This window comes from Scophthalmus maximus, chromosome 21 (assembly GCF_022379125.1).
Source record: "Scophthalmus maximus strain ysfricsl-2021 chromosome 21, ASM2237912v1, whole genome shotgun sequence".
Classification (NCBI taxonomy): domain Eukaryota; kingdom Metazoa; phylum Chordata; class Actinopteri; order Pleuronectiformes; family Scophthalmidae; genus Scophthalmus; species Scophthalmus maximus.
The window spans coordinates 256,474-282,597 of NC_061535.1; the positions used below are offsets into that span (position 1 = coordinate 256,474).

Sequence of the window (26,124 nt, forward strand, 5' to 3'; positions counted from 1 at the left end):
AAGAACCAGGCTAAGCTCATTAAAATAACAGTTTATTCACATCGATACCAGCGAATTAAAGCAAAAGCAGTCAAGAAAAGACACAGAACTCAAATTTAATTATTAAGGAACGTAAAGAGGAGCTATTCAAATTTTAAAAAATAATGCTGAACATATCTGTCACTTTCTGTTAAAATGTTGTTATACCTTTTGCAGTGAGGTAACAAGCAAAGAAAAATGACACCTAGAAATCAGGGTCAACCAGGGATAGATTAAACAAATTAAAAAATACTGTATCTAGATGACAAACTGAAGCATTAAAATGTAATTGGCATTCAATAAAAGCTGATGTTTTCTAAGCCACAACCTATTAGTTTCCCTCGACCGTCCCCTCATGTCTTAACAAGTACAAACAAGTGTTTGCAGTAATAAGATTCAATAATAGTTAAAAAATATTTCAAAGTCAGTGCTAAAGAGTTCTCACAGTAACGTCACTGTCACATAAGCAACAAACAAACAACAGATGAGCTTTCAGCTGATAAATCAGTCAGCATTAACTGGATTTTTTTCAAATGGACTCAGCCCCGTCCCTGTTTGGAATATTATAAATTTTCTTCTGTATCAGTTTGGTGCTGGTGTTATCTGGACTCCTCTTTGACATCATTTGCAAGAAACTCAACTCGCTTGCTGTCCTTCTTTGGCCGCACATCCATAATGAGGTCTCTTCTCAAATCTCCATGAAGGAAAGTTTACAAAAGCCCAGTGTGTGTGAAGTTTTGTTCTCCTTGGGCTTGGTTTTTCGGTTCAATGAAGGAGGTTTATGTACCGTGAGGTCTTAAAAAAAGACCACCACCTCACGGTATGCAGCTCGCCAGCTGAAGAGAAGGCTTCAAACATGCATTAATCTAAAGTGTGAACATGGCTTTGGGTGAGGCAGCAACATCCACAAAACAAAGAATGGTAGGATGGAGTGATGAATAGGTGGAAGAAAAACCCAGATATTCTTTGGCCGAGGCCTGTTATCTGGGAAACTCACACGCACAAAGCTCTGGGGCACCTGAGAAAAGAAAAGGAAATTCCAATGAGACATTCTTGTAATACAACCTGTGAAAAAGGCATCTTATCACAGAATATCACCTGCATCCTTTCCATTTACACGAACAGGGAGAAACATCTAGTGAAAATACTGTAACATAGCAAATCAAAGTAAGACAGTAGGTGATCATCAGTCTGACCTGTCCTCAGTAAAGCCATCCATTTCCTCCTCATCATCCAGCTCCATGTCCAGCTCATTGTCGAGACAATCACGGCCATAGCCACTCAGGACACTGCAGATAATAAAGGTTCTTACATGATCAGAGCAACTCTGGACAAGAATCTCGATTCCATTCTGACCTCACAAATAGTATCAAACGACCATCAAACTAAATCTTTGTGTAATTTGACAATTATATGTGTGGTAGTAAAGAATAATTTTCAAAACCCAAGTTATAGTGCTTCACTTTATGAACTCATTAAATTCCATTGTAGAACAGATAGAACTTATTCCAATAATTTAAGATAAAATATATTAAACTAGTGATTTAAGTGTAGTCGTGGTTTTTGCCTCTTATAAAAAACAAAATCTTTCTGATGATGAATCTGATGTTAAGGGGATGAAGTGAACAACTCTAATGGCAGAAAGCTGCTGACCTGACAGAGCGACATGTGAAGAATACAATCCTCTTGAGCTTCTTGTTGTAGAAGAAATAGTTGAAGGACCAGAGGCTCCCCTCTTCACCAAAAGGGTCTGAGTCCAGATCAGGGTTGTAGCTATGAACAAACATATAGACATTAATTTAACAATGCTACACTTTACCCCAAATGGTTTTAAGCAGCATAAATGATCTGATATAATACACAAATGCACATGTTTGTGCAGACACACTCCTACCTGTAAATGTCACAGCTTTGCAGGTTAATTTCCTGGTCTATGGCGTTCCAAAGCTCCGGCCCCAGAGCGTTGAACTCCTCTCCTACAGCTGAAAACAAGCTGCTGTTTACAGCATTGGCCACCTGCAGATAAATGCCATTGACATTATTATTCAACAGAGCTTGTTTGTACTCATTTCTATATTTACTTGGGAAATATAGGCTATGCTTCACAGGAAAGACAGAGTCAGCTGCACAGCAGCATACTGACCCAGTTGAGACTTGGTTCTCGGCTGAACTCATGGGCACGTGCCGCGCTGAAGTCATAGTCTGGCCTGAAGGACTCATTGAGTGTGGTGATGAGGTAGAAAAGAGTCTTCCTGCAACACTTGTCACTCAGAGGGTTTTCCCCATCTTCACTGCTCTTCCCCAGTCTTGACAGAGGGACACAGAGAAATTTAACAAAAATGAAATGTGTGACATGTAGTACTGACTAAAGACTCTTAGTACCGCTGTTCTTATATGAAATCATAATGTGTGTTCTTCACCATTCTAATTGGCTGTGGACTGCAGTACTCACTGTGAAGGGCTGGTGGCGCTGGTGGACTGAGGGGGAGAGAGAGCCTCCAGGACGTGGGGCTCCCCCTCTTGGCAGAACTGCTTGAACATATGTTTATCATCTCCTGCCATCTTACAGGAGTAGCTCTCAATCCTGAGGGGTGATAAATATCAATGTGTTGAAAATATAACAATGGGAGCAACTAGCTGTTGAAAAATACTGACTGAATCTACTTCAATAATCCATTAGGCTTAAACACTATTACACACTATACAAGGGGTGCCTCAGGGTATTCCAATGCTTTTTGAAGCATATTCTAAATAAAACACTTGACAGGACTTAAATATGAAGAAAAAATATGGATAACTGAGATAAATAACAGGTCTGATTTGTTTTTGGCCTTATATTGTCATTGTAAAAGCAACCCTTATAAAAGGAGGATTGAGTGTGATAAACTTGTCTTAAAGATCTAAATGGTAAATGGACTGTATTTATATAGCGCTTTTATAGTCTTATCGACCACTCAAAGCACTTTTACTGTGCAAGTCACATTCACCCATTTTCTCGCACGCACGCGCACGCGCACGCGCACACACACACACACACACACACACACACACACACACACACACACACACACACACACACACACACACACACACACACACACACACACACACACACACACACACACACACACACACACACACACACACACAATTTCCTCTCACATTCATACACTACAGGAAGACCGGCAATTTTACACTTCATATAACCAATAACCTATAACCTTGTTTGCCAACAGTGGGCTATGTTGTCAAACAAGGTTATGGGTTATGTTTTGCCACAGAGACAAATCTACACAAACACCTGACAAGAACAAGTCAGTGCCAAAATTTCCTGCATGCTTGTTCATGTTTCTAGGTCAGACAGCTCTGTATACAGATATGCCAGTGGAGCACACTGGTTTATTTGCCCCCACCCATCCAGAGGTCATGCAAGAGCAAAGGTTGTGCAACTTTAGACATACAGACTATAAAGACACTCTCTGGCATTGCCAGCCTAATTATAGGGACATCTGATGGCAATGGATACTGTGGTGGAAAACTGCGCTGGTTTTCATCACAGCTGACACTCAGGACAGACACCAGAGCAGATTTAAGATATGAACACTAATATATATGTCTAAAAATAGCTATTACACAACTGTTATTACACAGCTCAAACTTCCTAACATTGTGTTGTATTTTGCTACTATTGTGTTAACTATTCATGTACTGGTGATTTATTACCTTACTGTGTTACAAAGTTTTTTGTACACTAAACATATGACCTTTACACAGACCACCAGCTGCGTTCTTTCATTTAAGTTTAATCAATTTCGTGACTAGTCACTAGTCTCAAATGCAGTAAAAAATTAAGTTTATTATCACTGTTCTTTGTTGTTTTGTTCACGTTTTGTGTGTTGTTAAATCAAAAATGAATCTGTAGAAAATATCATGAGCCTTCTGGAAGGTATATTTCAGTTAAAGCCCACAGATTGCATGTCCTAGAGCTATGATGGGCTGCCACACTAATCCACTAAGCAGCCTTAACCCGAGCAGCCTTGGCAGCTCAAGCAGTACTGAGCTATTATGTAGAATTATTGTCATTTGATTTTGTGTTCATGCGAATATGCTCCAACAACACACTTAACAACAGTCTCCAAAATAGCCACAGAGTGGTGTGAGAGGACACCATGGTGTGTGTCACTATAGGTCAGAACAGTACAGAGGCTCAGTTTCACCACCTATACTCCAAACCCTGCTCGCAGACCAGGCCGCATAACTCCACAACCCGCTGCTCTTTATGTAACCACCCACACTGTCACTTACAGAGCAAGCCCTGCTGAAGGCCTTACATTACCTAAAACACACTAATGTTTAACAGTCTGCTGAGTGAAAAACATGAACTGTCAGTTATTAACTTTCAAAATAGGCCCATAAATAGGCTTTTAGTGTAGCAGTCTGTCAACATTTTCCGTAACTTGCAGGTACTTGTTTGCTCTACTACCCTTGTTTACATGCCGAATCTGTGATCTCTGAACCAGCCACACCTCATATACTGATATGGTCACCACTCCAGTGATTCTTAATTTCCTGTAAACAAGTGAGTTGGAATCCTTTATGTTCCTGAGTAGTGGTGTAACGCATCACAGTTGATCCGTGATCAGTACGGAATGCCACCTACGGTCCGGAACGCATGTCATCCGCAGATTAATACCAAAGTTTAACCATAATGCATATAACACCGTTTTTTTTACTGCCACGGTTACTTTTTAAAGTAGCGTAATAATTCCTGAACTGTCGATGCAGAGAACTGCGGTGAAAATTTAATGATCGTGAGAAGTTGAAGGAAGTTGTGTGTTCACATGAACGAGGCATGTTAACAGGGATCAAAGTGATCATAGTCATTGCTACTGGAGGAGCGGAAGAACTGGAGAAGCCACCCACGTCATTTTAAGTCTGGTGTATGGAAGCATTTTGGCTTTTCTGTAAAATACACAGATGATGGTGGTGGTCCACTGGCATGGTGGAAAGCAGTGACTTTAAATACTCCTGTCGGGAATGGAGCGGTAGAGCAGGGAGCGTGTGTGACGTGAGAATGGCTCGACCCAGCGAGGGAGAGAGAGAGAGAGAGAGATGCAATAGAAGTTAATGTGCAGTGCAGGTTGCAGTTTGTCTGAATCTAATAAATAAGGGTAAAGAAGCAGCCTCGGTGTGTCATTTGCCTCAATGCTTGGAAAGTGATGGTGAACATCTCTCCCTCGCGACTGTTTCAGTGATTCATGCCTCATTACTTTACCACTTTAATTAAATTTTTTGCAGATTTAGTTTAACACCGGATTTGAATGTTGTTACATTTAAGACCATGGGCAAAAGTTCTTTTGCTTTATGTGTTCTGGAAAGCAACGTTATATTTGTCTCTTTTTTCTTTCTTTTTTGCTAATCGGAAAAAACGATCTGTGACTCAAAATCCGCAGAGCAAAGAGTTTTGTGATTCCTTGCACCCCTACTTACAAGTCTGCAATGCTGAAAGAGATGCAGTAAAGCCATTCACACTAGGGCTGCAACGACGCGATTAAATAAATTCTTCGATTTGCGTACTATGCGTCAACGCGTCGCACTGTTTACGTTGTCTCCCGTTCTGGGGTATGCAGAAAAAGAAAAAATAATCTGAAAAAGCTTGTGTTATATGAGCGGCGTATGTGCGTAGTGTGTTTTTGGCAGAAAGGGAGTGAGAGAGAGAGCCTCAAGGCGCAAACTCAAGATACTCACGCGAGCTGAGAGACACAGAAGTTTGCGTCAAACAGCGACAAACATAAACTACGTTTAACTTTAATATTTTGTCATAATAAGTTGCGTTTTGATCCATAAATCACTCCCATGAGTTTTAGAGTGAGAAGCCTCACATGAAACATCTGACCATGACCATATAAAGCCTGTAACTTTGCTCTGCTTGAATTTATCAGCATGACATTTGGCAGAGATCATGTTCAGATGTTCTGCTATGGATTGTACGGAAGATTTTTTGCTTCATCTGCATTATTACATAGAGAATATTCAAACTAAATGTCTTCTGTGTGTTCCGTCTTTATTTACTCTGACCCATATATGTTATTCAAAGAGATATGGATATATACTGTATATATATATCATTTATTGGTGAGTTAACCAATGGATTAATCGACTAAACAGAAAATTATCGGTAGATTAATCTGAAAAATAATCAATAGATTAATTGATTAAAAAAAAATTGTTAGCTGCAGCCTTAATTCACACTAAAGCACCTAAGGGGGTTATTTGAGGATGCACTAATGGGGTTTGCCTTGTATTTCTCTGTACAAACACACAAGAGTGAAGTTGGTGTGATGGAAAAATACACCAGATCTTTGGAAAAAATACAGATCCAAAAGGGTCTTGTGGGGCTGCATGTAATGACTAATTTCATTATCCACAAATCTGCAAGTTACTTTCTTTCTTTCTCACAACAAACCTTTTCCTTCATGTCTTGATGATGTCTCCAAATTCCATTTTTGTCTGACAACCAATCTATGAGATATTTAATTTACTATTGTGTAAGTAAGACAAGGATAAGCAGGAATGCCTTACATCTGAGAAACTGCAACATGCAAATATTTTTCATTTTCTACATGAAAATTGACTATTCCTAAAGATCAACGATGCTTAATTGACTCATCTTTACAGCTCTAATTTCCTGGTACAAATAAAATAAATCACCAATTGTACCTGTAAGACTGACGATAATTATTACAATAGTGTTTACTGTTGTTCGTGTTGAAACACACTACAATAAATACTGTGCGACCCCTTACCTGCCAAGGATGCGAGACTCCCCTGTTTCAACACACAGCTGGGAGCCAAGAGCTTCAAAGCTGGAGTTTTCCAACAGTTTCATTGCTGTATGAAAAACAAAAACGCAACATAAATATTGTGTAAGTCAGAGGTCATATAAAAATTTTTTTTTAGTCCCTTATTTTGCTTCAATACCTACAAACTAAGAGGGAAAACAAATCGTAATGGCACCAAGGTAACGGCTACAGAGTTAACTTTGCATTTGAACATATTTTTCAAGTGACAAACTAATAAAACAGTAGTGGATTATAACTAAATACATTTACTCAAGCATTAATCCTAAACACAAATGTGAGATGCTTGTACTTTACTTGGCCTATTTCAGTACCTCATACTGAGGCGGTTATTGTACAGTGAAAATCTCATACCCTACTTCATACTTCTATTACCACTATATTTTAGAGGAAATTATTGTAGTATATAGTTATAACATCTAAAGAGCTAATAAAATTATGTTTTGCTTAAAATAAAACAACCCAATAGTTGAAGTCAAGGGAAATAATATCAAATAATCATGTTTTAAGCAGAAATGCCAAACATATGCTCGCAGCCTCTAAAATGGGGAGATTAACTACTGCTTTATTTAGCCATATATTATAATTATTAAAAAATGATTTAAAAATTTGGACTGTTGGTTGAACTAAACAAGTATTGTGAATACAGTTCACAATAGAGACGGACATCTCTCACTTTCTATTTCATTCGAATATTTAAAAAACAAAACAAACAATCAGTCGATCAATCAATACTTAAAAAATAAAAGAATCCAAATTATATTCGCCCTGTATGTACGTATTCAACACAGGGATGACAGCAGTGTCCTATTAGTACTCTTATTTCAGTAAAGGATCTGAACGCTTCTTCCACCATTGGTCGTAAAGTCAGTAAATAAAACGATACAAGCTGTTGTCAATATGGTGATGTTTGTTACGGTGGAGTTACAGCGCCCCGTGAGTACACAATTAAGAGGAAAAACACAGATTCCTCTTTCTGTAAACTGGTGCCCCTCCCCCACCCCGTTCAATACAAGTTGACAAATCGTCTTCCTGATTCAGTTCGTCGATATTACACCACACTTTACTCACCGTACAGTGTTTTCAGTAGGGGACGAAAAAAAATAGAAGTCAATCCGCAGACACTCGTCTTCTTAACCCAACAGGCCACTCGGCGACGCAAAAAAGAATGCTCCCCGTTTATGTTGACCTGCCACCGTTAGCTTAGTTAGCTTGCTGAATATTCACGTCCGTCTTCACTTCACAGCTGAGCTATTAATTTGTACTCGAGCTTGAGCATTTTACAAAAGCATTCGGTCGAGAATGGATTATTCTGAGGCCTTTTAAATTTATAGAAAAACTGCTCTTCCCGATTAAATGCGATGAGATTAAATCCTGAGACTGTTTGCGTCCGTCGGAGTCTGTCTGCAGCGGCATCCCTTTCAACCTGATGTCACAAAGCAAATTGTATGAGCTAGATCAAGTCGCCTTTTTTCTAAGCGACTCGATCAGAAAAGTAACAACTAACGAGCTACCTAGCCTGTTAATATATCGAAGCGGGTCAAATTTCCCTCAAAATGTCAGTCACCCCAACGACAGCCCTATTCTCACCAAAACAACGAAGGTTGTGCCTTGTAAGCCCAGCCCCCTTTCGCTTATATACGCACATCAAGTAAACACCCAGTTTAAAACCAACAACCCCTCGTGATTGGTTCTTTGAACTGTCCGTTTGAAAGACAACTCATGTGATTGGTTAAAACTCGCTCGGATTCTGCCCAGGATGAAGCTTTGTCAAATGTCATGGGACAATACTGCAAAACATGACAGGGATACTGTTAATTGCTTTCTTTGTGTTTGAAATGTTTGTGTTTACTGTAAATATACTCAGGCTGTAAGGCACATACTTCCATATCTTTTAAATAAAATATGATATAATATTTTGTCTTTATTGTATATGTAATATAAGTCTCTGTGTTGCAAATTATAATATTTTTCTGCCACATCACATGCATCTTATATGTATTCATATCTACAAGGTCAAATTGATCTTTTCAATTTTCATAAAATCCAAATTTGTCTTTTACCCCAGCTTTCTACATTTTAATATTTCACCTTCTATTTTTTACTTGTGTGTTCTGAATTTGGATCTTTTGTACTGAACCCTGCAATATGTGCTGATGGAACCCCTCACAGCAACTGAGCTCAGTTAAAAAAATGGTTGCATCTTACTGTCCTCAGTGTGTCAGTGCTGACCTCCCATTTGCTGCTGCTGTTACTCTCTTGCTACCGCCGGTCTTCCTTCATTTACCTGCATGTCTTTTGTGGTTTTGATGTCGGACTAATGTATGTTTTAATCTACTGTGCATGCTTTTCATGTCTTTGCTTCTCCTTTGTATATTTCATACTGTCAATTTACATTGATATTTTGTATTGTATTGTATTTGTTGGTCTTGTATTATAAGTCTCTGTTTTAATATTATCTGTCAATGTTATATAAGGGTGTCCGGAATGTTTCTATGAACATGAATATTATCATTATTTTTCATTATTGTTTTGAATGCTTTGAAACTATGAATATATTTTTTCATTTAAACCGATACTTTGTAACATAGGGACTACAGATGACAAACAGCCTGGTGCATTTACAGCAATATTTAATAAAGCACACTGTTCCATGCACAAATAATAAATAATTTAATTGAAGATGAATTGTATTAATTGCATTAAAGATAAAGATCCATCATGATGACCTCAAGCATGAAGCAGTAACATAATGAAATAAAACAAAAGAATAGCACTAGGACCTCCCCTCTAAAAAAATGTGCTGGAAACAGGTAAACCAATATAGTTCTTGAATGATGCCTACATTCTCAACACTTGCTGAAATTTAAAATCCTCCGGAGCTGGGAATTGTGGGTTCAAGTCCCACCTGGGTCCTGCACCATCATAGTTTATTTCCTACTTTATAATATACTGTATGATTTAGCAAAAAAAATTCACAATATTTAATAGTGCTTACTTGGTTATTTGTATAGTTAATCCTGAATTAACATGGGACAGCATTCCTTGTACATAAACCATTACATTTTCATATATTCTAACATTTACAGAAGTATAATAGAAGTTCAATATTTCAAAGGTAAATTTTATTGACAGAAATACAAATTGCATTCAGAAATCTGTTGGTTTGTCATGTCCGGGTGATATAGTCAGACACATCCCCCAGGCTTCTGCACTCATTGTCAAGGTACTCCAGGATCAGGTTACCCCCATTGTACAGGGGAGTTTCTAGGTGAGCCAGTAGCGTGAGCAGGGTGTCATCCATCCGCAAAGCCTCGCCTGTCTGAGGGTTGCATAACCGCAACTTCTGCAAACCCAGAGGAGAGAGAGAGTCGCTGTCAAGACTTATCCAAGAGATACACATAACATTATGATGATTTTGATTTTCTAGGGTCATGACCTTTAAGAATATTAAATGTCATATTTTATAATATTTAATACGACATTATTTAATGTACATATAATTACAATAAACTAATAATTATGTGTTAAAGAGCAAAGGTCTCGCTGAGTTAACACTACACAAAATAAGTAGAGGTTACTATCTATGTTAAAAAATACTGTTTATACTGCAACATGGCCATTGAAAGATAACATGTGAGATAAAACAGGTTTGACATTTGCACACAGGTTTGACATATACATGGAAATAAAAATTAATTGTGAACTTATATCAGGAAGTGGAGGTCATGAAGACAAGAACAGTTAGTTAAGTTTAGTGGAAAGTATGGTTAGAGGTAGAAAATAAAATAAGCCACTTAGTTGTAGCTAAAAATTAGTTAGTAAAATTTCTTGTGATTAGCAGTAATGCTGCTCCTGCTAGCTGTTACCTTAGCTGTTAGTACATTATTGTTGTTCTTGAGGCTAGCTAGCGAGGCTGCATAATCCACCACTTTTCCCACACTCCATTTAGAACAGAAGAACATGGGTTGGCTGGAGTCCTTAGATTCTTTAGGGAGATAAACCTGAAAATAGGTTCTCTCTGTCTGGAAGGCCAAAAAAGTAGAGAAAAAAATAGAATCATACACACTGGTACACGGAAGTATTCAATTAAATATGTAATGGCTAGGATTTTTACCTGTGGTACTCCCTTGTCTCCTGCAGCATGCAGTTTCAGTTTCATTAATGCTACCGTAGCTGCGGTTGCACTGTTCTTTGCTCCTTTACTTCTTTTACTTTTGGATCCATTCTTTGACTCTGAGTAGTCACATGAGAGTGGTACAATCATAACCCAAAATGTAATAGACTGAGTAAAACAAACAGATTTGCATTAGTTATGAATAAGATGCCAGCATTTGTTTAATACTGATCCCATGTGGACAAAAAAGGAATGACATAAGAAACAGTGATTACAGACATATTGACAAGATACCAATTATAAGTGTCTGTACTACAGTCACTGAGTCACTGACCCACAATCTTTTGCACCAGCTCTTTAGTGGCTGCCATTCGAGGCTTTTGGACCTCCAACTTCTCACACTTGTGATCATCCTGATGACGATGTCTGTAAGTCAACAACAAAAAAATGTGCACCTTTCACTTTCAGTTCAACTTTTTTGTTGTTTTTTGTAATTATGGAACTACAATATCCCATCATTCTAATTCTATCATATGAAGTCCAAACGGGCACAGGGGCCATAGTTCAATGCCAACACTAATTATATTGTTTCATAAAAAGGTTAATAAAAGAGAGAGAAAGAAAGTGTAAACTTACACCAAACAGAAATGTTTTTCACACTGCGGACATATCACTGGTAACAACTCTTTTCTTCTGCAGTCTTCAAATGAGCATGGATAACTTGTACTGCCACCAGTAAGCCTTGGTTCCATTCGCTCTCTATTTACTGAGTCCTATAAAATGTCAAAGTACAAAAACAATAGAGCTAGTATCTTAGTATCAGGAGGACAGAAGAAAACTGTATTTGTTCCAATCTAGTCAATGAAGAACATGTCACATGTTCTTCACATGTCATCCACAGTACTACCTCTGAACATGAGTGGTCCTCTCTGCTTCTGTGCGCTAGGCTGTGAGAGACAAAGGGATGTACTGTATATTTCATTAAAAATGACACCTGGAATGATCAGAGATAAAAAATAAAATAATAATAAAATAAAATACTCAATGAAATAACTTTAAATGTACTTACGATCAATTAAGAGGTTCTCTTCTTTAGTATTTCTATAATAACCAACTTTATACTTAACGCCATAACATTTCAGAACAAGTGCCACACTTATTTTTGATAGTCACACATAGCCAATGCTATTTCAAAATTAATTTTTTAATCTAAAAACTGACAGAAAATACTCACCATATGCTTAATCCCAAGGTAACAAATGTCTAATATGATCAACATCATCTTTATTCTTGAAAAATAACAGTAATTTATCAGTTAATTGCTGCATTTTATATTTTACTTTGCATTCTGCTGCCTCTAGGTGTTACTACTTTAACAGCAGCTACCAGAGCCTGTATGATACTGAAGTTCTGCTATTTATGCTTATCAAAGTGAGTTTGAAAAAGTATTTTCTTTTTTTTACTGCTATTCACACTGATCTAACTTGCTTGGCAGTTTATTAGGTAGACCTTGCTAAAACTAATGCAGTCCAATACAAAAGTCCTGCATTAAATCCTCCTTTAATTGTAGTTAGTGTTTGGATTTAGTGGAAACAGTGTTGATTCAACTGTATAGTAATGTTGGAGGCTAAAGGGTGCTGTGCAATTGTGTTGCGTTGTATGGCCAGGTGTTTCTATCGCTTTTCCACTCTGTTTATATCAGTGAGGGCAGAATGAATAAGAGAAACACCTGTTCCAACAGCAAAATAACCTACAACAACCTACAGTGGAATCAGCACTTTTCAAATACAGTTTTAATAAAAAAAAACATAATGAAAGGAGGATTGTTGAATCTAATAAACTGCCAAGTGACTCTATGCCGATTATGAACCATCTAAGAGTAGCTGCAAGCAATCAGTAATATGCTGATGCATTAAGATTTTTCAGTCTCTCCGATTTTTAAAAACAGTGAAAAGTATATGAAAAAGAACATTGTGAAAAGCTATAATGTGCGCGGAGACAAAAATCTGAACATTTCCTCTATTCTGTAATGTCTTACCAGAAAACACCACTGCAGGAATAACAAACAAATGGAAGGAAATCTGTAAGAAGAATGAAGAGAACTAATTCAACCAGGTATTCTTATGAACAGGGATCACTCAACAACAGATAGCACATAACTCTTTTTTTTTCTATTACAAGCGTTACTGTGACAGTGGACTGTGGTCTGGATATAATTCTTGAATAACTAGGTACATAGCAAAGTTTCCACATCCACTGCAGCTGCTGTACATTTAGGCTAACTGAGGCAAACGGACTTTCTTTATTTAAACTAAACTAATATTGGCAGTCTACTAAACTGTCTACTCGAGTCAAGTCATGTTGCTCACGATAAGTGTGTGTCGTTTAACAGAAGAGACTGTAACCATAAACTGAACAGTTTAAAAACGGATGTAGTCAGCTCTTAGCTTACCAAGCTAGCTGACAGTCTAACCATGCTAAACAGACCCTCGCTGTGTTTATTATAATGAAATAACGACAGTGTGACATCACTTTTCAATATTTGTGTTTGTTATAACTGAGGTGAAGTTGAAACAGACCTTTCTGATTGCAGGAATCGATCTGACAATGTTTCCCAATGTCTAATTCAGCCATGAATTAGCCGTGCTGCTGCTGCTGCTGCTGCTGCTGCTGCTTCTTCTGCTTCTTCTGCTTCTTCTGCTTCTTCTTCTTCTTCTTCTTCTTCTTCTTCTTCTTCTTCTTCTTTTGGGGTTTTAACGGCAGCTTGCATTCTTAATGTTGCATTACTGCCCTCTTCTGGAGTTATTTCCAGTTAAGCCTGCCCTCTTGATGAAGCTGACCAGGTACTTCCTGCCTTGTCCACTTTTCCCACATATGTCCTTTACAGATACTGAGTAGCCCCGATTTTCTCATATTCCTCCAGCATGTCCTTTCTATCTGATGAGTATTTCCCGCAGTGAACTATCAAGTGTTCTACTGTTTCTGGTACCTGAAAATAGTCACATTATTATTGTTAGTATATGATCTCCTCTTTTCTGTATCCTCCCTGGTTTCTTACACTGCCTATTCTATTTTGTATCTAATGTAAATGTATTCCCTTTATCTCCTGTCAACATAAACTTTGACGTCATTAGTCAAACCACGTGACCCTTTAAAAAAATGTTTGATAGTTTGACTACGACATATGTTTTTTTTCCTGCCATTACATCTACTGACTCTCAGTTTATATATTGAATATTTATATTATATATTTAAAATATTAATTGAAATTTATTCTTGCTTCATTAACAATTACGATAATCATACACGTATAACGATAAAATAAAATAAACACATCTGTCATAATTCTATTTTAAATTCAATTTTAAAAGTTTTTCGTGTTTTATTATTCCAAACGTAGTAAAAAGAAACCACGGAAAGAGAAGGCTGGGCGTAAGGTGTCAGTACGTCACTCAGTTGACGCTGAGGTGTGGTGAAAGGTGCATTCACTTGCTGCTCTGAATTGAAACCGCAAAGCCGTCGAGCAGGAAAATCTCCTTGTTGCACACCCATCTGCCATAACACTGAAGTAGCTCGTGTTTGGATTTAGTTACTTGCGCAGTTTACTCCAAAAGCCGTCAAAATGAGCAAAATCTCGAAATTATTCAAGGGGAGCTCCAGCTCGAGCTCTTCCAAGACCAAGCACCACCGGCCGCGTGGAGGACCTTCGCCTCAGGAGGCCATCCACAAACTTCGAGAAACAGAGGAAATGCTGACAAAGAAACAAGATTACCTGGAGAAGAGGATAGAGCAAGAAATAATGATAGCGAAGAAGCATGGGACCAAAAACAAGAGGGGTACGTTTTTGTACTAGTCAAAAAAAAAAGCCAATTACATTTAGAAAAGAGGCTCATAGGCCTTCTGAGACTGTTTACTGTGGCTTAAAAGTGAATATTACTGTATATATGTGTCTTTTCTGTGGTCAATTTCAAAAACTCCAGATATGAAAGGAGGCGATTGAAGAGGTTATGTGTTGGTCTACGATTGCTTTTGTTGTTAAAGTGATTATTTCACAGCAAATTCAGTTTGATGCAGCAGCAGCAGGTCAAGATGAAAAAAGTAAGAGAGAAAAAGCAACTTTTGAAAATCTAAAAGTTTCTTTCATAGTGAAAGGGGTCATTATAATCCGACACTGATGTGTTTTCTACTGTTGTGTTTTCTAATGTTGTGCTGCATTGCTCGTTTAAACACCTCGGACTAAAAATAATGCAATGGGAGGAACCGAGTATCTTTTTGTTTGATAACTTCCAACATTTCCCTAAACCAGAGCAAAGGCATGAAATTATCAGTGTCGCATATGAGTAACTTCTACAATCTTTCTGTATCAGCTGCTCTGCAGGCGTTGAAGAGGAAGAAGCGCTTGGAGCAGCAGCTCACCCAGATTGATGGCACCCTCTCCACCATTGAGTTTCAGAGAGAAGCTTTGGAGAACTCGCACACTAACACAGAGGTCCTGAACAATATGGGCTATGCCGCCCAGGCCATGAAGAAAGTCCATGATAACATGTAAGAAGTAGAACCTAGTGATATTACCCTAATAAAAGCACACAGAAGGAAAAACCTCAAATCTGGACAAGGACAGACTGATGTTGACTTAGGTCAAATACTATAAGACCTAAACCTGATGTAGACCTTTGTAATGTTTACTATCATAATTTGATATCATTCACAGTTAATTGTTTATTTTTTATAGCAATTTATATATATAGTATAGTATAGTACAATTTGCAGCATCGTTTAAGGGGAACTCCTTTAAGTGTTAAGTTTAGTTAAGTTAGTCAAATCTAAACTTGAGTTTATACTTTTTTAATCTCTCTCGCTCATTTTTCAGGGACCTTGGGAAGATAGATGATCTGATGCATGATATAACAGAGCAACAGGATGTGGCTCAAGAGATCAGCGATGCTATTTCCAGACCTTTTGGCGAGACATTTGATGAGGTCGATACCGTTCCTACTTCCTGTCAAAATCACCTCTCTCTCTCTCTCTCTCTCTCTCTCTCTCTCTCTCTCTCTCTCTCCCTCTTTGCCTTTTATGTCAATTTTCTGAGGCCATTTTATTTTTGTGACACAACACAGACTTTAGATCATATGTGATATATTCTGTGCCGCCGCCGCTCTACAAAAATGGATCGGACAAACTTTAATAGTTGTTTAAGTTTTGTGTTTTCTTAGGATGAGCTGCTAGCCGAGCTGGCAGAGCTGGAACAGGAAGACATGGAGGACAGCATGATGAGTATGGGCGGACTACCCAGTGTGCCTAGCTCCAAACTACCTTCAGCACGGCCCAGTCAGCGCGCGAGTAAGTACAACACTCCAAGACAGTTAAGGACAAATAAATCTTATTCTCAATATCTTTATTTAATATATTAAAGTACTACAGTAAATGCTTCAACATGTAAAAGGCAATTTCATCAGCAAAATAAATGTTTGAGTTTAAGAATTAATGTATGTAAACTTTTACCTACATATACTCATGATATACGCACATTTAAAGTGGGCAAAATTAAGAGAATTACAGTAAATCAAAAGTAATAAGGATATAGAAATTCTACAATAAAATAAAAGACAACCTAACACTTGAATAACTCAGGATGTTAATGTTAATTTTGGGGAGAAATTTTACCATTTATTTGACAATGGAAAAGTGACAGGAAATTAAGGGAGAGAAAAAAAAAAGTCCTTCAACATGCCATGCTGTGTGCTATTGTTTTATTATTATTGTATGTTCTGTTTGTGCTTCATACCATGGGATCATGTACTGATCACATAAATAACGCTGCAAGGTCATTATTATTGCATTAAATGTTCAATTATAATCTGACAGCATTAATTGTTAACTGTTGTCCTTAACAGCAACCAAGAAGAAGGCTGAAGATGAGGATGACATGCATATGCTGGCATCATGGGCAATTTGAGTACATGAATCCAGCCTTACACTCACTGGAAGTGATAGAGATGTTATTTTTTTGGAAGATTTTTAATTATTTTAACGGCAAATGAAGAACATCATATTATGTTAAAAAACACCCTTTGTCTGTCTTTAACCTTATAATGCAATTAATTGTCATGAGTATGGGCTTTTTCCCAAATTGGTATTACATTTTTTTTCCAACACGTTATTGTTTGCTACTGCTGTGTAGAAAGTGTGCATCCGGTTTCCCACTCAAGGAAATAGTGAAGTTAACGCCCAAAAGGAATATCACCCCAATTTAATATGCTTTCCTTAATTTACTGCTTCTTTTATTTTTATTTGTACCTAACCTGAGCATCTAAAGCCCAATGAAGACATAAAGAGGACCGAGATGTTTTTAACATGGTGAACAAAATGCCTTTTGTGTGTGTGTCAGACCACTGTAAATAAGCTGAGACATTGCATGAACATTGTAAAAATATTGCTCTTCAATTTTCAACAATAAAATCACTCCTTTAATAGTATTGCCTTTTTAAATTTTTTTATTTATCTCGAACCATCAACAAAAAAACAAAAATTGGATAAAAACAGGAATATTAAAACACAAACCGATAAACCACTCAGATTCTATCAAAGAACAAAACAAGGATGTATTCGAGAAGGAGCAGGCAGAAGCATAAAGCTAATATAGTCCTGCCCCAACTTTACAATATCATATTATTACTGTAATGGAAAAATAGATTAAACCATGCCTCTATGCACTCTCTGTTAGTGTTCCTGGTCTGTTTTTCAAATGTATTAGTAGTTTATCTCTGACTCCAGAGCTGCAGGATCCAAACCTGTCATTATTATTATTATTATTATTAATAACATCATTGGATTTAGTGTCAGTATTATTTCCGTAATTATAAATATCAGTCTAATACAGATTAAAAACGTTGGTTGTATAACTGTTCTCTCTCTTCTCTCCTGTCTCTCCTCTCTCCCCCATTTTCTCCTCAACTGGTCGAGGCAGATGGCCGCCCACAAATTAGTCCAGTTTTGCTAGAGATTTCTTCCTGTTAAAAGGGAGTTTTTTTTATCATCCACAGTCGCCAAGTGCTTGCTCATTATGGGATTTTTTGTTTTTTTGTAATATTGACCTTACTATGTAAAGTGCCTTGAGACAGTGTATGTTTAGACATGTTCTGCTGGCTACAGTTGTGTGTATTTACTTAACAGATTTATGTGATCATGAATGCTTATTCCTATTCTCGATAATTTTTAATTAGCAATCCCGTTGATGTAAGGATCAAAGGTATACATTCCTTTCATCTAGTATACACACTATACACACTCCTGTGATGTAGCATATACACTCCTGAGATCAAAGGATCACACACACACACACACACACACAAACACACATACGACCCTTTATTTCAACTTCACTGTAGACACAGTGGTAGAATTTCCACCACACTACAGAAAAAACTAATATATGTATATATACATATACATATATAATGTAGCTCTTACTTGGTATCCCACTTCTCTAACCTTAAACATTTTTCGTATGTTATCTGGTAAATCGTTTTGTTTTACATTAAACATTTATTGTGCAGTTTAAATTTGAGATCAAGATGTATCTAGTTTTACTCAATTTTCCGATGCTCCTTGCCATCTTAGGGCACAGATCTTTAATGTGGTGCTTCCAGCACAGCTTATGGACAATTTCCACAGCCAGAAACTTGTTTTCATATACTCTGTCAATTATTTAATTATCAATTACTAGTTTAACATCTGTGTTTATTGTACAACTTCAAAATAACATGAATTTAGTCATGTTTAAGTTTAGAGATTAATTATTTGAATCAAACCAATGTTTCAATTTGTTCATTTAGTGTTACCATTTTCAATATGTGCTGTAAGTCATCCCTATAGAAAATATTCGTGTCATCTGCAAAAACAATAGATTTTAGTAAATTTGATACTTTACAAATAACATCCAGAGGATAAACAATTCTGGGCCCAATACTGACCCCTGTGGGATGCCACAGGAAATGCTGAGGCGCCCTGACTGGTGATGACCCATTTGGACAAACTGGCTCCTGTTTTCAACAAAGCTTTTTATCCAGTCATAAGCCACACCTCTGATGCCATACTTTTCCATTTTGTGTAGTAGTATTTCATGATCAACTGTATCAAATGCTTTTTTAAGATCAATGAAAATCCCGACCGCAAAGTTTTTGTTATCAATACAATTTGTTAATCTTTTTTACTAACTCGATTAGTGCTTAGACGTTGATCTACCTGATCTGAACCCATACTGACTGTCCATTAGTGAAATGTTTTCATTGATGAAACTATCCAGTCTTGTGACAGACAAGTATTTTTGAGAACTGAGAAATCAAACCATACCAGTCTTTAGTTATTGAAAATATGTGAGTCACCAGATTTATATAATGGGATGACTTTAGCTACTTTCATTTTGTCAGTTAATACTCCCGTTTTAAATGATAAATTACAATCATTCGAGGATTTTTTCATACTTTTACTTACAATAGTAAGTGTCTCTGCGTATTTATCTGCTGTATGATCTGGCTGCACTGCCAGTTGAGAGACCACTGCAATTCACTGTCAGATATGGTCGAGTATGGGCTTAATTCCTAAACGTTTTTGTTTAAAATATTCTCACTTTCCTTTTTATTTCGAGCTCCCCTTTGCTACTGATGTGTAGAAAGCCTGCATCCGGTTGGCCACGCTTTTATTTTGAAAAAATGAGAAAGTACTACTCTTTACTTTCCAGTTAGCTTAGTGTTTCTTCAAGAGGAAGTAGTCGTAAATGAAACGCCCAAAGACGAATATCACCTGAAACAGAAACATCTGGGATAAAGTACAGCATGGACGCGAACAAACCACATCAGACAACAAGTAAGCCACTAACATATTTATCTTTTTAAAACCGTCGCTGAGTTGTAGTTGTTTATAGTGTGCCTAGTTTCTGCGGCTATTGAACTTAGCGCCAAGTTAGCAGACGGTGTTCAGGTTATGGTTACCGGACCATGACACGTTTCACACGTATTAAGTAACGTCAGAGGACGTTAGACAAACGTAGTGTACTTTTAACTTTATCTCACATCGTTATTAACCAAGTATGACGACGTTATTCTCGTTAATAATAGCGTGAGGTTGTAGTTACACTGCTGGTTATTTTGTGATTAGGGTTAAATCAACGTTTTTATCTGAAACCTATGATTTTATAGTCATAGTTTATTAGTTGATTGTATTTAGTTATCGTGATATGTTGAGTTACGAGTTATGTAAGGTATTACTTGTGTTATAATACTTTTATTGGAGAAAAAATGATCACATTTGCATGTGAACTCTGGTAGAAAACGGAACTCCTCAAGGACAAGTACTTAAGTACAGATCTTAAGTAAAAGCAATAGTTACTTCCCTCTTCCTATTATTGGGAAGCTAACGTCTCCACTTTCATTAAGTTACCATTTAAGTTGACCGTGGTTCACTTAATGACCAAAAGTTAAATTTGTGAGGGTACTAAGCGTTTCCCGTTTAAACAAACCAATTGGGATTTTAATAAAAGTACAACTTAAATAATATTTACATACATAGATACATATTAATGCATTTGATACACATTTACTATATTAAACTAATGAAAAAGTATGAACAATAAATATGGAGTATGAGATATTTTTTCCTTGAGGGAGAGCCACAAGGGTAGTCCAATAATAATAATTGGTCTGACAATTGACAGAAATTTAATTTATCTGCAACTATTTTGATAATCGATTATTTGTCAAATAATTTTTCAAGTAAAATTCCTAGGTGCATTTTATTTACTTGTTGTAGATTTGAAATGTGAGAGCTAATATTTTGTTTGGCCATATATTTAACATATTCAGGTTTTGGACAAGAAATCTGAAACAAGAAATCTAAAATACATCACCGTGAGCTGTGCAACAGGCATTTTCTCTTCCATTCGTGACATTTCATTGACAAAATAATGAATTTTTCAAATGAGAAATGAATCCTCAGAAAAATTGGCCCTGAAAATAATCATTAGTTGCAGATCTTTGAGGACACAATTTTTGTATGTATTTATATTATGTATTTATTTTTTAATTCACATTTTTAGAACAGAACAATATGGCTCACAGTGTTACATATCAAAGCAGTCATAGCAGTTATTAGTTATAACACAAAAACTATACTATGGATTTTATTGTTGCCAACAAAGTTAGTATTGACAAATAAAAAGGTGAAAAATGTAAAAGTACGTTGAGATTTGGCAATTTTTTTCTTTAATTTTTGCAGCCCTTTTGCCGATTTATGTAATCAATGCTTGTTAAAACCATTTGACATTCTACTACATCCTATCCCAACACTGACTCTTTTTCAATTCAGTGACCACAGCTAGAGATGCCACTGGACCAGAAGAGGAGGCAGGAAAGAAAGCAGCTGCAGCCCAATCAGCCAACCACCTTCCTGAAGTCCGTCTGGTGGTGCTGGGCTGGAGGTGGCCAGGAAAGAGCCTGACGGGCAACACTATCATTGGCCGGGAGGAATTTCGCCTGGAGCGAGCAGCTGAGTTCTGTGTCAAGAGGCAGACTGAGGTGCAGGGGCGGCAGGTGGTTGTGGTGGACACTCCAGGGTGGTTCTCTGCCCAGGATACACCCCCCTCCTATAAACAAGAGCTATTGAGAGGTGCATCTCTTTCCACTCCAGGGCCGCATGCCTTCCTGCTCGTCATCCCTGTGGGCATGTTCACAGAAGTGGACCGCGCGCGCATTGAGGAGCATGTGAGCCTCTTTGGGGAGTATGTGTGGAAGCATACAATTGTGGTTTTCACTTGGGCGGAGGTGTTGAGGACCATATCAATTGAAAGGTACATTCGCAGGGAGGGCAAGGAGCTGCAGTGGGTGCTGGAAAAGTGCAAGCGAAGGTACTTTGTCATAAATAACTGCATATTCGAGGAGCATCCCCAGGTAGGACGCTTGATGGAGAAAGTGGAGAAGATGGTGGCAGAGGAAGGGGGCCACTACAACCAAGAGGAGGCTAAGCAAGAAAAGAAACCTCTGGAGGAGAACCAGAACCCAGCCAGAGATATGCGGGAGCTGGGAGCGAGACCCAAACAGAACTCTGGACTGGGTTTGTCCAAAGCCATGGAGGTGGAGCCGCTTTCCAGTGAGTGATGATGTGTAGGGTTGGGCCGAGAAACCAGTTTGATATTACGCTCTGGATGGGTAGACCAAATTTTACCATTATGTGTTGCACTTGACTCAGCAGACCCTCTTGAACGGAAAATAACTCCAGTCCACTTGGGGGCATTAATGCATCTCTAAGCTGGTTTGCCAACCACCAATAAACATTAAATGAAACAGCAGCAGAACCCAAAGCAGCACCACAATCAGCAGGACAACTGAGTGGAACTTTGTTTTTTTATCTTTCACAATCATTCAAAGTGTGTCAGCTTCAAATCTGAGATGTTGCCATATTTTGGCTCTATAGGAATGAAAGTTTAAAATATTATGAGTTTCTTGAAGGACATTACTGATCATTTAAGAGCCAGATCTAATGATCTAAACTAATGAACAATACTTTAACTTCCTGGAAAAGAGAATTTATCATGGTGACTTGATTTTGCTCAATTCCACATATCGCAATTTTTTAAGAAATCTGTGCCTTTCCTATTTAATCAAACAATGATCAGTGTGCTGCCTTAAATCCATACACAACATCCTGTTTCAACAGACAAGTCAAGTCAACACATTAAACACATTTAACCTGCAACAACTGATTGTTTTAGTTACTCAGCAGAATCAAGATGTGAAAACAACACCTACATATTAACACCCTTTACAAAACAAATTGTTGCTTATTTTCACATTCAGCAGTTGGAAGAATATTTGTCTTCATTTAGAGTTGTTCCTCTGGCTAGGTAAAGACAACAGCTGCCTGCCGCTGTAGACAAAACAATGAAACATTGAAAGTGAACCATAACAGTAAAGCTGTGGGCCATAAAACCACAACAGTGAGGGAGGTGATAATTCTCTGACTCACTTCTTTCACATTAAATCCAATGTTGTGATAAAAAAAATTTGATTATAGCTACTTTAAGGAAGTATTTATATATATATATATATATATATATATATATATATATATATATATATATATATATATATATGTGTGTGTGTTTGTGTGTTTGTCATTTGATGGAGGCATCTTAACACCTTCCTAACATGTTCCTTGCACCCTTAATCAGTAAGCTTGCCATTTCCTCCTACGGTCTCCATAGCAACCCAAAGGCGACAAACCTAGAAACAAAACAAAGCACCATCCCTCCCTTTCTAACTCTGCTACAAAATTAGTGAGATCATAGTATTTTAGCTAAGTGCATGTGAATCAAGCTTGTATGTAAAATGGAGCCCTATTAATAACACACTCATGGCTGATGGACCCTCTCAACCACGACTAACGTATCCTCTGGCTTACTGTACCGATGGCAGAGCTGCTTACTTGACGAGACAGAAAAGGGAAATTAACGTAAATGCCACTGAATGTACAAACCAACATGGTTTATTTTTTTTATTGGACATGTTACTGTGTTTTATGATGCAGTTATCTTCTCAATGTTATAATGTGGGAGGCCTTTTCAACATAAAAGCCTCTTTCTCATGCTGATGATATTTTGTTTGTTTGTGTGGAGGATGTTTGTTGGGTTATAATAATGGCTTTGAGCTTGTCTGATGGGACATATTTAATTTAATCTAAATTATGTAAGTACAAGCTGTTACATACAGTAGGCAATCACCATCATTGTGTACACTCCTTAGTCATGGTGGATACCAGTGTCAAAACTGCACTACTAAATATTTTTTTATATTCTGTTGATGACTGTTGAGGGAATGGCTTTTATTCCTATTTGTTGTGACCAAACTGTAAATTCCTTTCTCATTCTGCAATGTCTGTCATTATCTTGGTGTACAGGTATAAATGTAGTACTTCAGCAGTTGTTGATTTTGTCTGTTCCCTCAAAGTAGTGATTTTCCAGATGTTTGTATAACTTTGTGACAGAGTGATTTGTTAGAGGCAAAGGTGCTCTGCCGTGGCCCTCTAACAGATGCACTCAGTTTTCATTAAATCTTGAAAAAATTGAGGTTAAAAGTACAAAAGTGCAAGGAGAATTAGTTTACTTAGGTGAAATGTGTCTGAATCTAGGTTGAAGCATGTGCTTTGCAATGTCTCATACTGTATGTGCATCCTGACTTCTACGGTTTAAAATTGGTGGTGTGTTTCTTAAACGTCTCTACAGAAGTTCAGCTCACTGAGTGATTAGAAGGTTTTGTGTCAGTGGTTTTTACAGGACATTTCCCAAAGGCCACAGAGAGGCACCTAATGAAGGGAGTCTAATATTTCCATCCTCTGGCATTGTGTTGTGTAGTTTTATTTTACCACTCTTTCAACTGCTTGCTTCAAGTGTCTTTAAAATGTACCATTACTAGCTGCCACTTACACCAAGTGGACTGGTAAGTTAGATGCAGGGTTCCCACAGGTCCTTGAAAGTTTTGAAATTTAAGAAAAAAAAATGAAGATCTTTTGTTAAGAGAACTAGACATTGAAAGTCTTTGAATTTACATATTAAATGAGTTATAGATATTGAAATAATTTTTTTAATTCTCTCTGTTCTTCAACTTGTAGTCGGTGTGACTATTGTTTTAACTTACACAATGTATAATTTTTCTGTCTTGTGTGAGAGAAGGCTGGAGACCACAAAGTCACTGTTACACAGCACAAGTGAACATTCAGGCCTCTCTCTTTGAATCTGATGTCGGTCTGAACACCGTTGAGATAGTGACAGATCTGAATGGTGTGACCCTCACATCCCCCAACACAATTATTCTGAAAGCTTAAAGGTACCTTGTGGAGTTTGTGACCACTGCCGTGCAGTGGACAGGTGCTTGTTTTTTGAAATACATTTAACATGTCTTAGGAGTTTGCATGTTCTCCCCGTGTATGCGTGGGTTCTCTCAGGTTCTCCGGCTTCCTCCCACAGTCCAAAGACATGCAGAATGGGGTTAGGTTCATTGGAGACTATAAATTGACCGTAGGTGTGAATGTGTGAGTGAATGGTTGTTTGTCTCTGTATGTGACCCTGCGATAGGCTGGCGACCTGTCCAGGGTGAACCCCGCCTCTCGCCCAATGTTAGCTGGGATTGGCTCCAGCAACCCCCCGCGACCCTTAAATGGATAAAGCGGTAGACGATGAATGAATGAATGAATGTCTTCCAGCAGGCTTTTTTAGCAGTGCAGTATATCCACATAGCTAAAAATCATGAGCGAAAGGTGCAATAGTGCAGTATTCTGAAGTGCTATACCAATATTTAGTCATCTTATGTGCGCAGCCAGCTGTGCTGAATGTATAATCCTTTCAGGGAGCTGGTGGCTCTGCCTGTGCCTGACAGAGTCAGCTGCTCTGGACAGAAACTCCAACGTTGCATGAGGAGGTGTGTAGCATTTTTATACAGCCTTCCTTTGTGAGCCTTAGGAAAAGTACATTAGCAATGGTCACATACTGTTGGGCCTCAAACCAGTATGTGTGTCTGTGTATGCAGGGCCATTATAGGAGTGGCCCAGTCTCACAAAGCACAAGCAGGTGCTCACAGTATTGAATCCTTGCCTTGCATATCTCTCTACTACTGATATAACAATATATATGCCAATGTTACCCAGTTTTACTTCTTAATTCTCAGAGCTCTGCTAGATTTCATTTTAGTTAACTTAAGTGACTTAGTAGCACAGATCCTGGTTTCTTGTCACAGTGTCACAGGCGGCACCTCCCAGGATTTACATCTACTTGTTTTCATTTAAACTATTGAATCTGGACCTTTTTTTCCCTCTGGGACATCTGGTGAATACTGATGTAAAAACCTTTTTTAATTGTAGGACTCTAAGAGAGTCCAGTGTTGTATACTCATATATGCACTGACTGTTTTCACCCTGTGTGGATAAATATTGATGTGATTTGACATTTGATACAGAAACATTAGACAGGAAACTTGCCTGCTATAGACCAACTCATTACTGACATTTTATTTTAATTACATGGGCTTGATTTAAACCCTTCAATGAGAAAGTGCTCTGAATAATCCCATTTTGTAGCTGTTTGTT

General features: G+C 37.7%; 4 protein-coding genes across 8 annotated transcripts; 2 read left to right on the plus strand and 2 right to left on the minus strand.

Moving 5' to 3' along the window:
* Positions 1-16: 16 nt before the first annotated feature.
* maf1b (MAF1 homolog, negative regulator of RNA polymerase III b) lies at positions 17-8,498 on the minus strand. Its single transcript, XM_035618963.2, has 8 exons — positions 7,950-8,498; positions 6,825-6,909; positions 2,471-2,602; positions 2,162-2,324; positions 1,913-2,034; positions 1,672-1,791; positions 1,215-1,307; positions 17-1,036 (listed from the first exon to the last, which is right to left on the minus strand). Exons 2-8 carry the CDS (start codon positions 6,905-6,907, stop codon positions 1,012-1,014), a joined length of 738 nt encoding a protein of 245 aa, XP_035474856.1. The 5' UTR covers positions 6,908-6,909; positions 7,950-8,498; the 3' UTR covers positions 17-1,011.
* Positions 8,499-9,981: 1,483 nt separating this feature from the next.
* On the minus strand, positions 9,982-14,063 carry zfand1 (zinc finger, AN1-type domain 1). 4 transcript variants are annotated; one of them, XM_035618950.2, is made up of 8 exons: positions 13,575-14,056; positions 13,034-13,076; positions 11,903-11,942; positions 11,632-11,768; positions 11,330-11,421; positions 10,996-11,114; positions 10,748-10,903; positions 9,982-10,224 (listed from the first exon to the last, which is right to left on the minus strand). In XM_035618950.2, the coding sequence occupies exons 1-8, from the start codon at positions 13,627-13,629 to the stop codon at positions 10,048-10,050; spliced, it is 819 nt and encodes a 272-aa protein (XP_035474843.1). In that variant the 5' UTR covers positions 13,630-14,056; the 3' UTR covers positions 9,982-10,047. The 4 variants fall into 4 exon arrangements, with proteins under 4 accessions (XP_035474843.1, XP_035474845.1, XP_035474844.1 ...); XM_035618952.2 differs by having other exon boundaries at positions 11,903-11,964; positions 13,575-14,054; XM_035618951.2 differs by lacking the exon at positions 10,748-10,903 and having other exon boundaries at positions 13,575-14,063.
* A 383-nt stretch (positions 14,064-14,446) lies between these two features.
* On the plus strand, positions 14,447-17,471 carry chmp4c (charged multivesicular body protein 4C). Its single transcript, XM_035618956.1, has 5 exons — positions 14,447-14,831; positions 15,363-15,540; positions 15,866-15,974; positions 16,209-16,335; positions 16,890-17,471. The coding sequence occupies exons 1-5, from the start codon at positions 14,618-14,620 to the stop codon at positions 16,949-16,951; spliced, it is 690 nt and encodes a 229-aa protein (XP_035474849.1). The 5' UTR covers positions 14,447-14,617; the 3' UTR covers positions 16,952-17,471.
* Positions 17,472-18,400: 929 nt separating this feature from the next.
* Positions 18,401-24,618, plus strand: LOC118291062 (GTPase IMAP family member 9). 2 transcript variants are annotated; one of them, XM_035618955.2, is made up of 3 exons: positions 18,401-18,512; positions 19,736-19,860; positions 21,358-24,618. In XM_035618955.2, exons 2-3 carry the CDS (start codon positions 19,830-19,832, stop codon positions 22,143-22,145), a joined length of 819 nt encoding a protein of 272 aa, XP_035474848.1. In that variant the 5' UTR covers positions 18,401-18,512; positions 19,736-19,829; the 3' UTR covers positions 22,146-24,618. The 2 variants fall into 2 exon arrangements, with proteins under 2 accessions (XP_035474848.1, XP_035474847.1); XM_035618954.2 differs by lacking the exon at positions 18,401-18,512 and having other exon boundaries at positions 19,614-19,860.
* The last annotated feature ends 1,506 nt before the right edge of the window (positions 24,619-26,124 follow it).

Bases quoted from the DNA above. Each gene is read 5' to 3' on its own strand.
- LOC118291062 (XM_035618955.2), top strand. From the start codon at position 19,830: ATGGACGCGAACAAACCACATCAGACAACAA. The intron at 19,861-21,357 runs GTAAGCCACTAA...TTTTCAATTCAG, and splicing joins CAAACCACATCAGACAACAA to TGACCACAGCTAGAGATGCC.
- chmp4c (XM_035618956.1), top strand. From the start codon at position 14,618: ATGAGCAAAATCTCGAAATTATTCAAGGGGAGCTCCAGCTCGAGCTCT. The intron at 14,832-15,362 runs GTACGTTTTTGT...TTTCTGTATCAG, and splicing joins TGGGACCAAAAACAAGAGGG to CTGCTCTGCAGGCGTTGAAG. The intron at 15,975-16,208 runs GTCGATACCGTT...GTGTTTTCTTAG, and splicing joins TTGGCGAGACATTTGATGAG to GATGAGCTGCTAGCCGAGCT.
- zfand1 (XM_035618950.2), bottom strand. From the start codon at position 13,629: ATGGCTGAATTAGACATTGGGAAACATTGTCAGATCGATTCCTGCAAT. The intron at 11,769-11,902 runs GTAGTACTGTGG...GACATTTTATAG, and splicing joins AGGACCACTCATGTTCAGAG to GACTCAGTAAATAGAGAGCG. The intron at 10,225-10,747 runs GTAACAGCTAGC...CTGGGTTTGCAG, and splicing joins ATAATGTACTAACAGCTAAG to AAGTTGCGGTTATGCAACCC.
- maf1b (XM_035618963.2), bottom strand. From the start codon at position 6,907: ATGAAACTGTTGGAAAACTCCAGCTTTGAAGCTCTTGGCTCCCAGCTG. The intron at 1,792-1,912 runs GTAGGAGTGTGT...GTTTGTTCATAG, and splicing joins CAAAGCTGTGACATTTACAG to CTACAACCCTGATCTGGACT. The intron at 1,037-1,214 runs GTCAGACTGATG...TTCTTTTCTCAG, and splicing joins GATGGCTTTACTGAGGACAG to GTGCCCCAGAGCTTTGTGCG.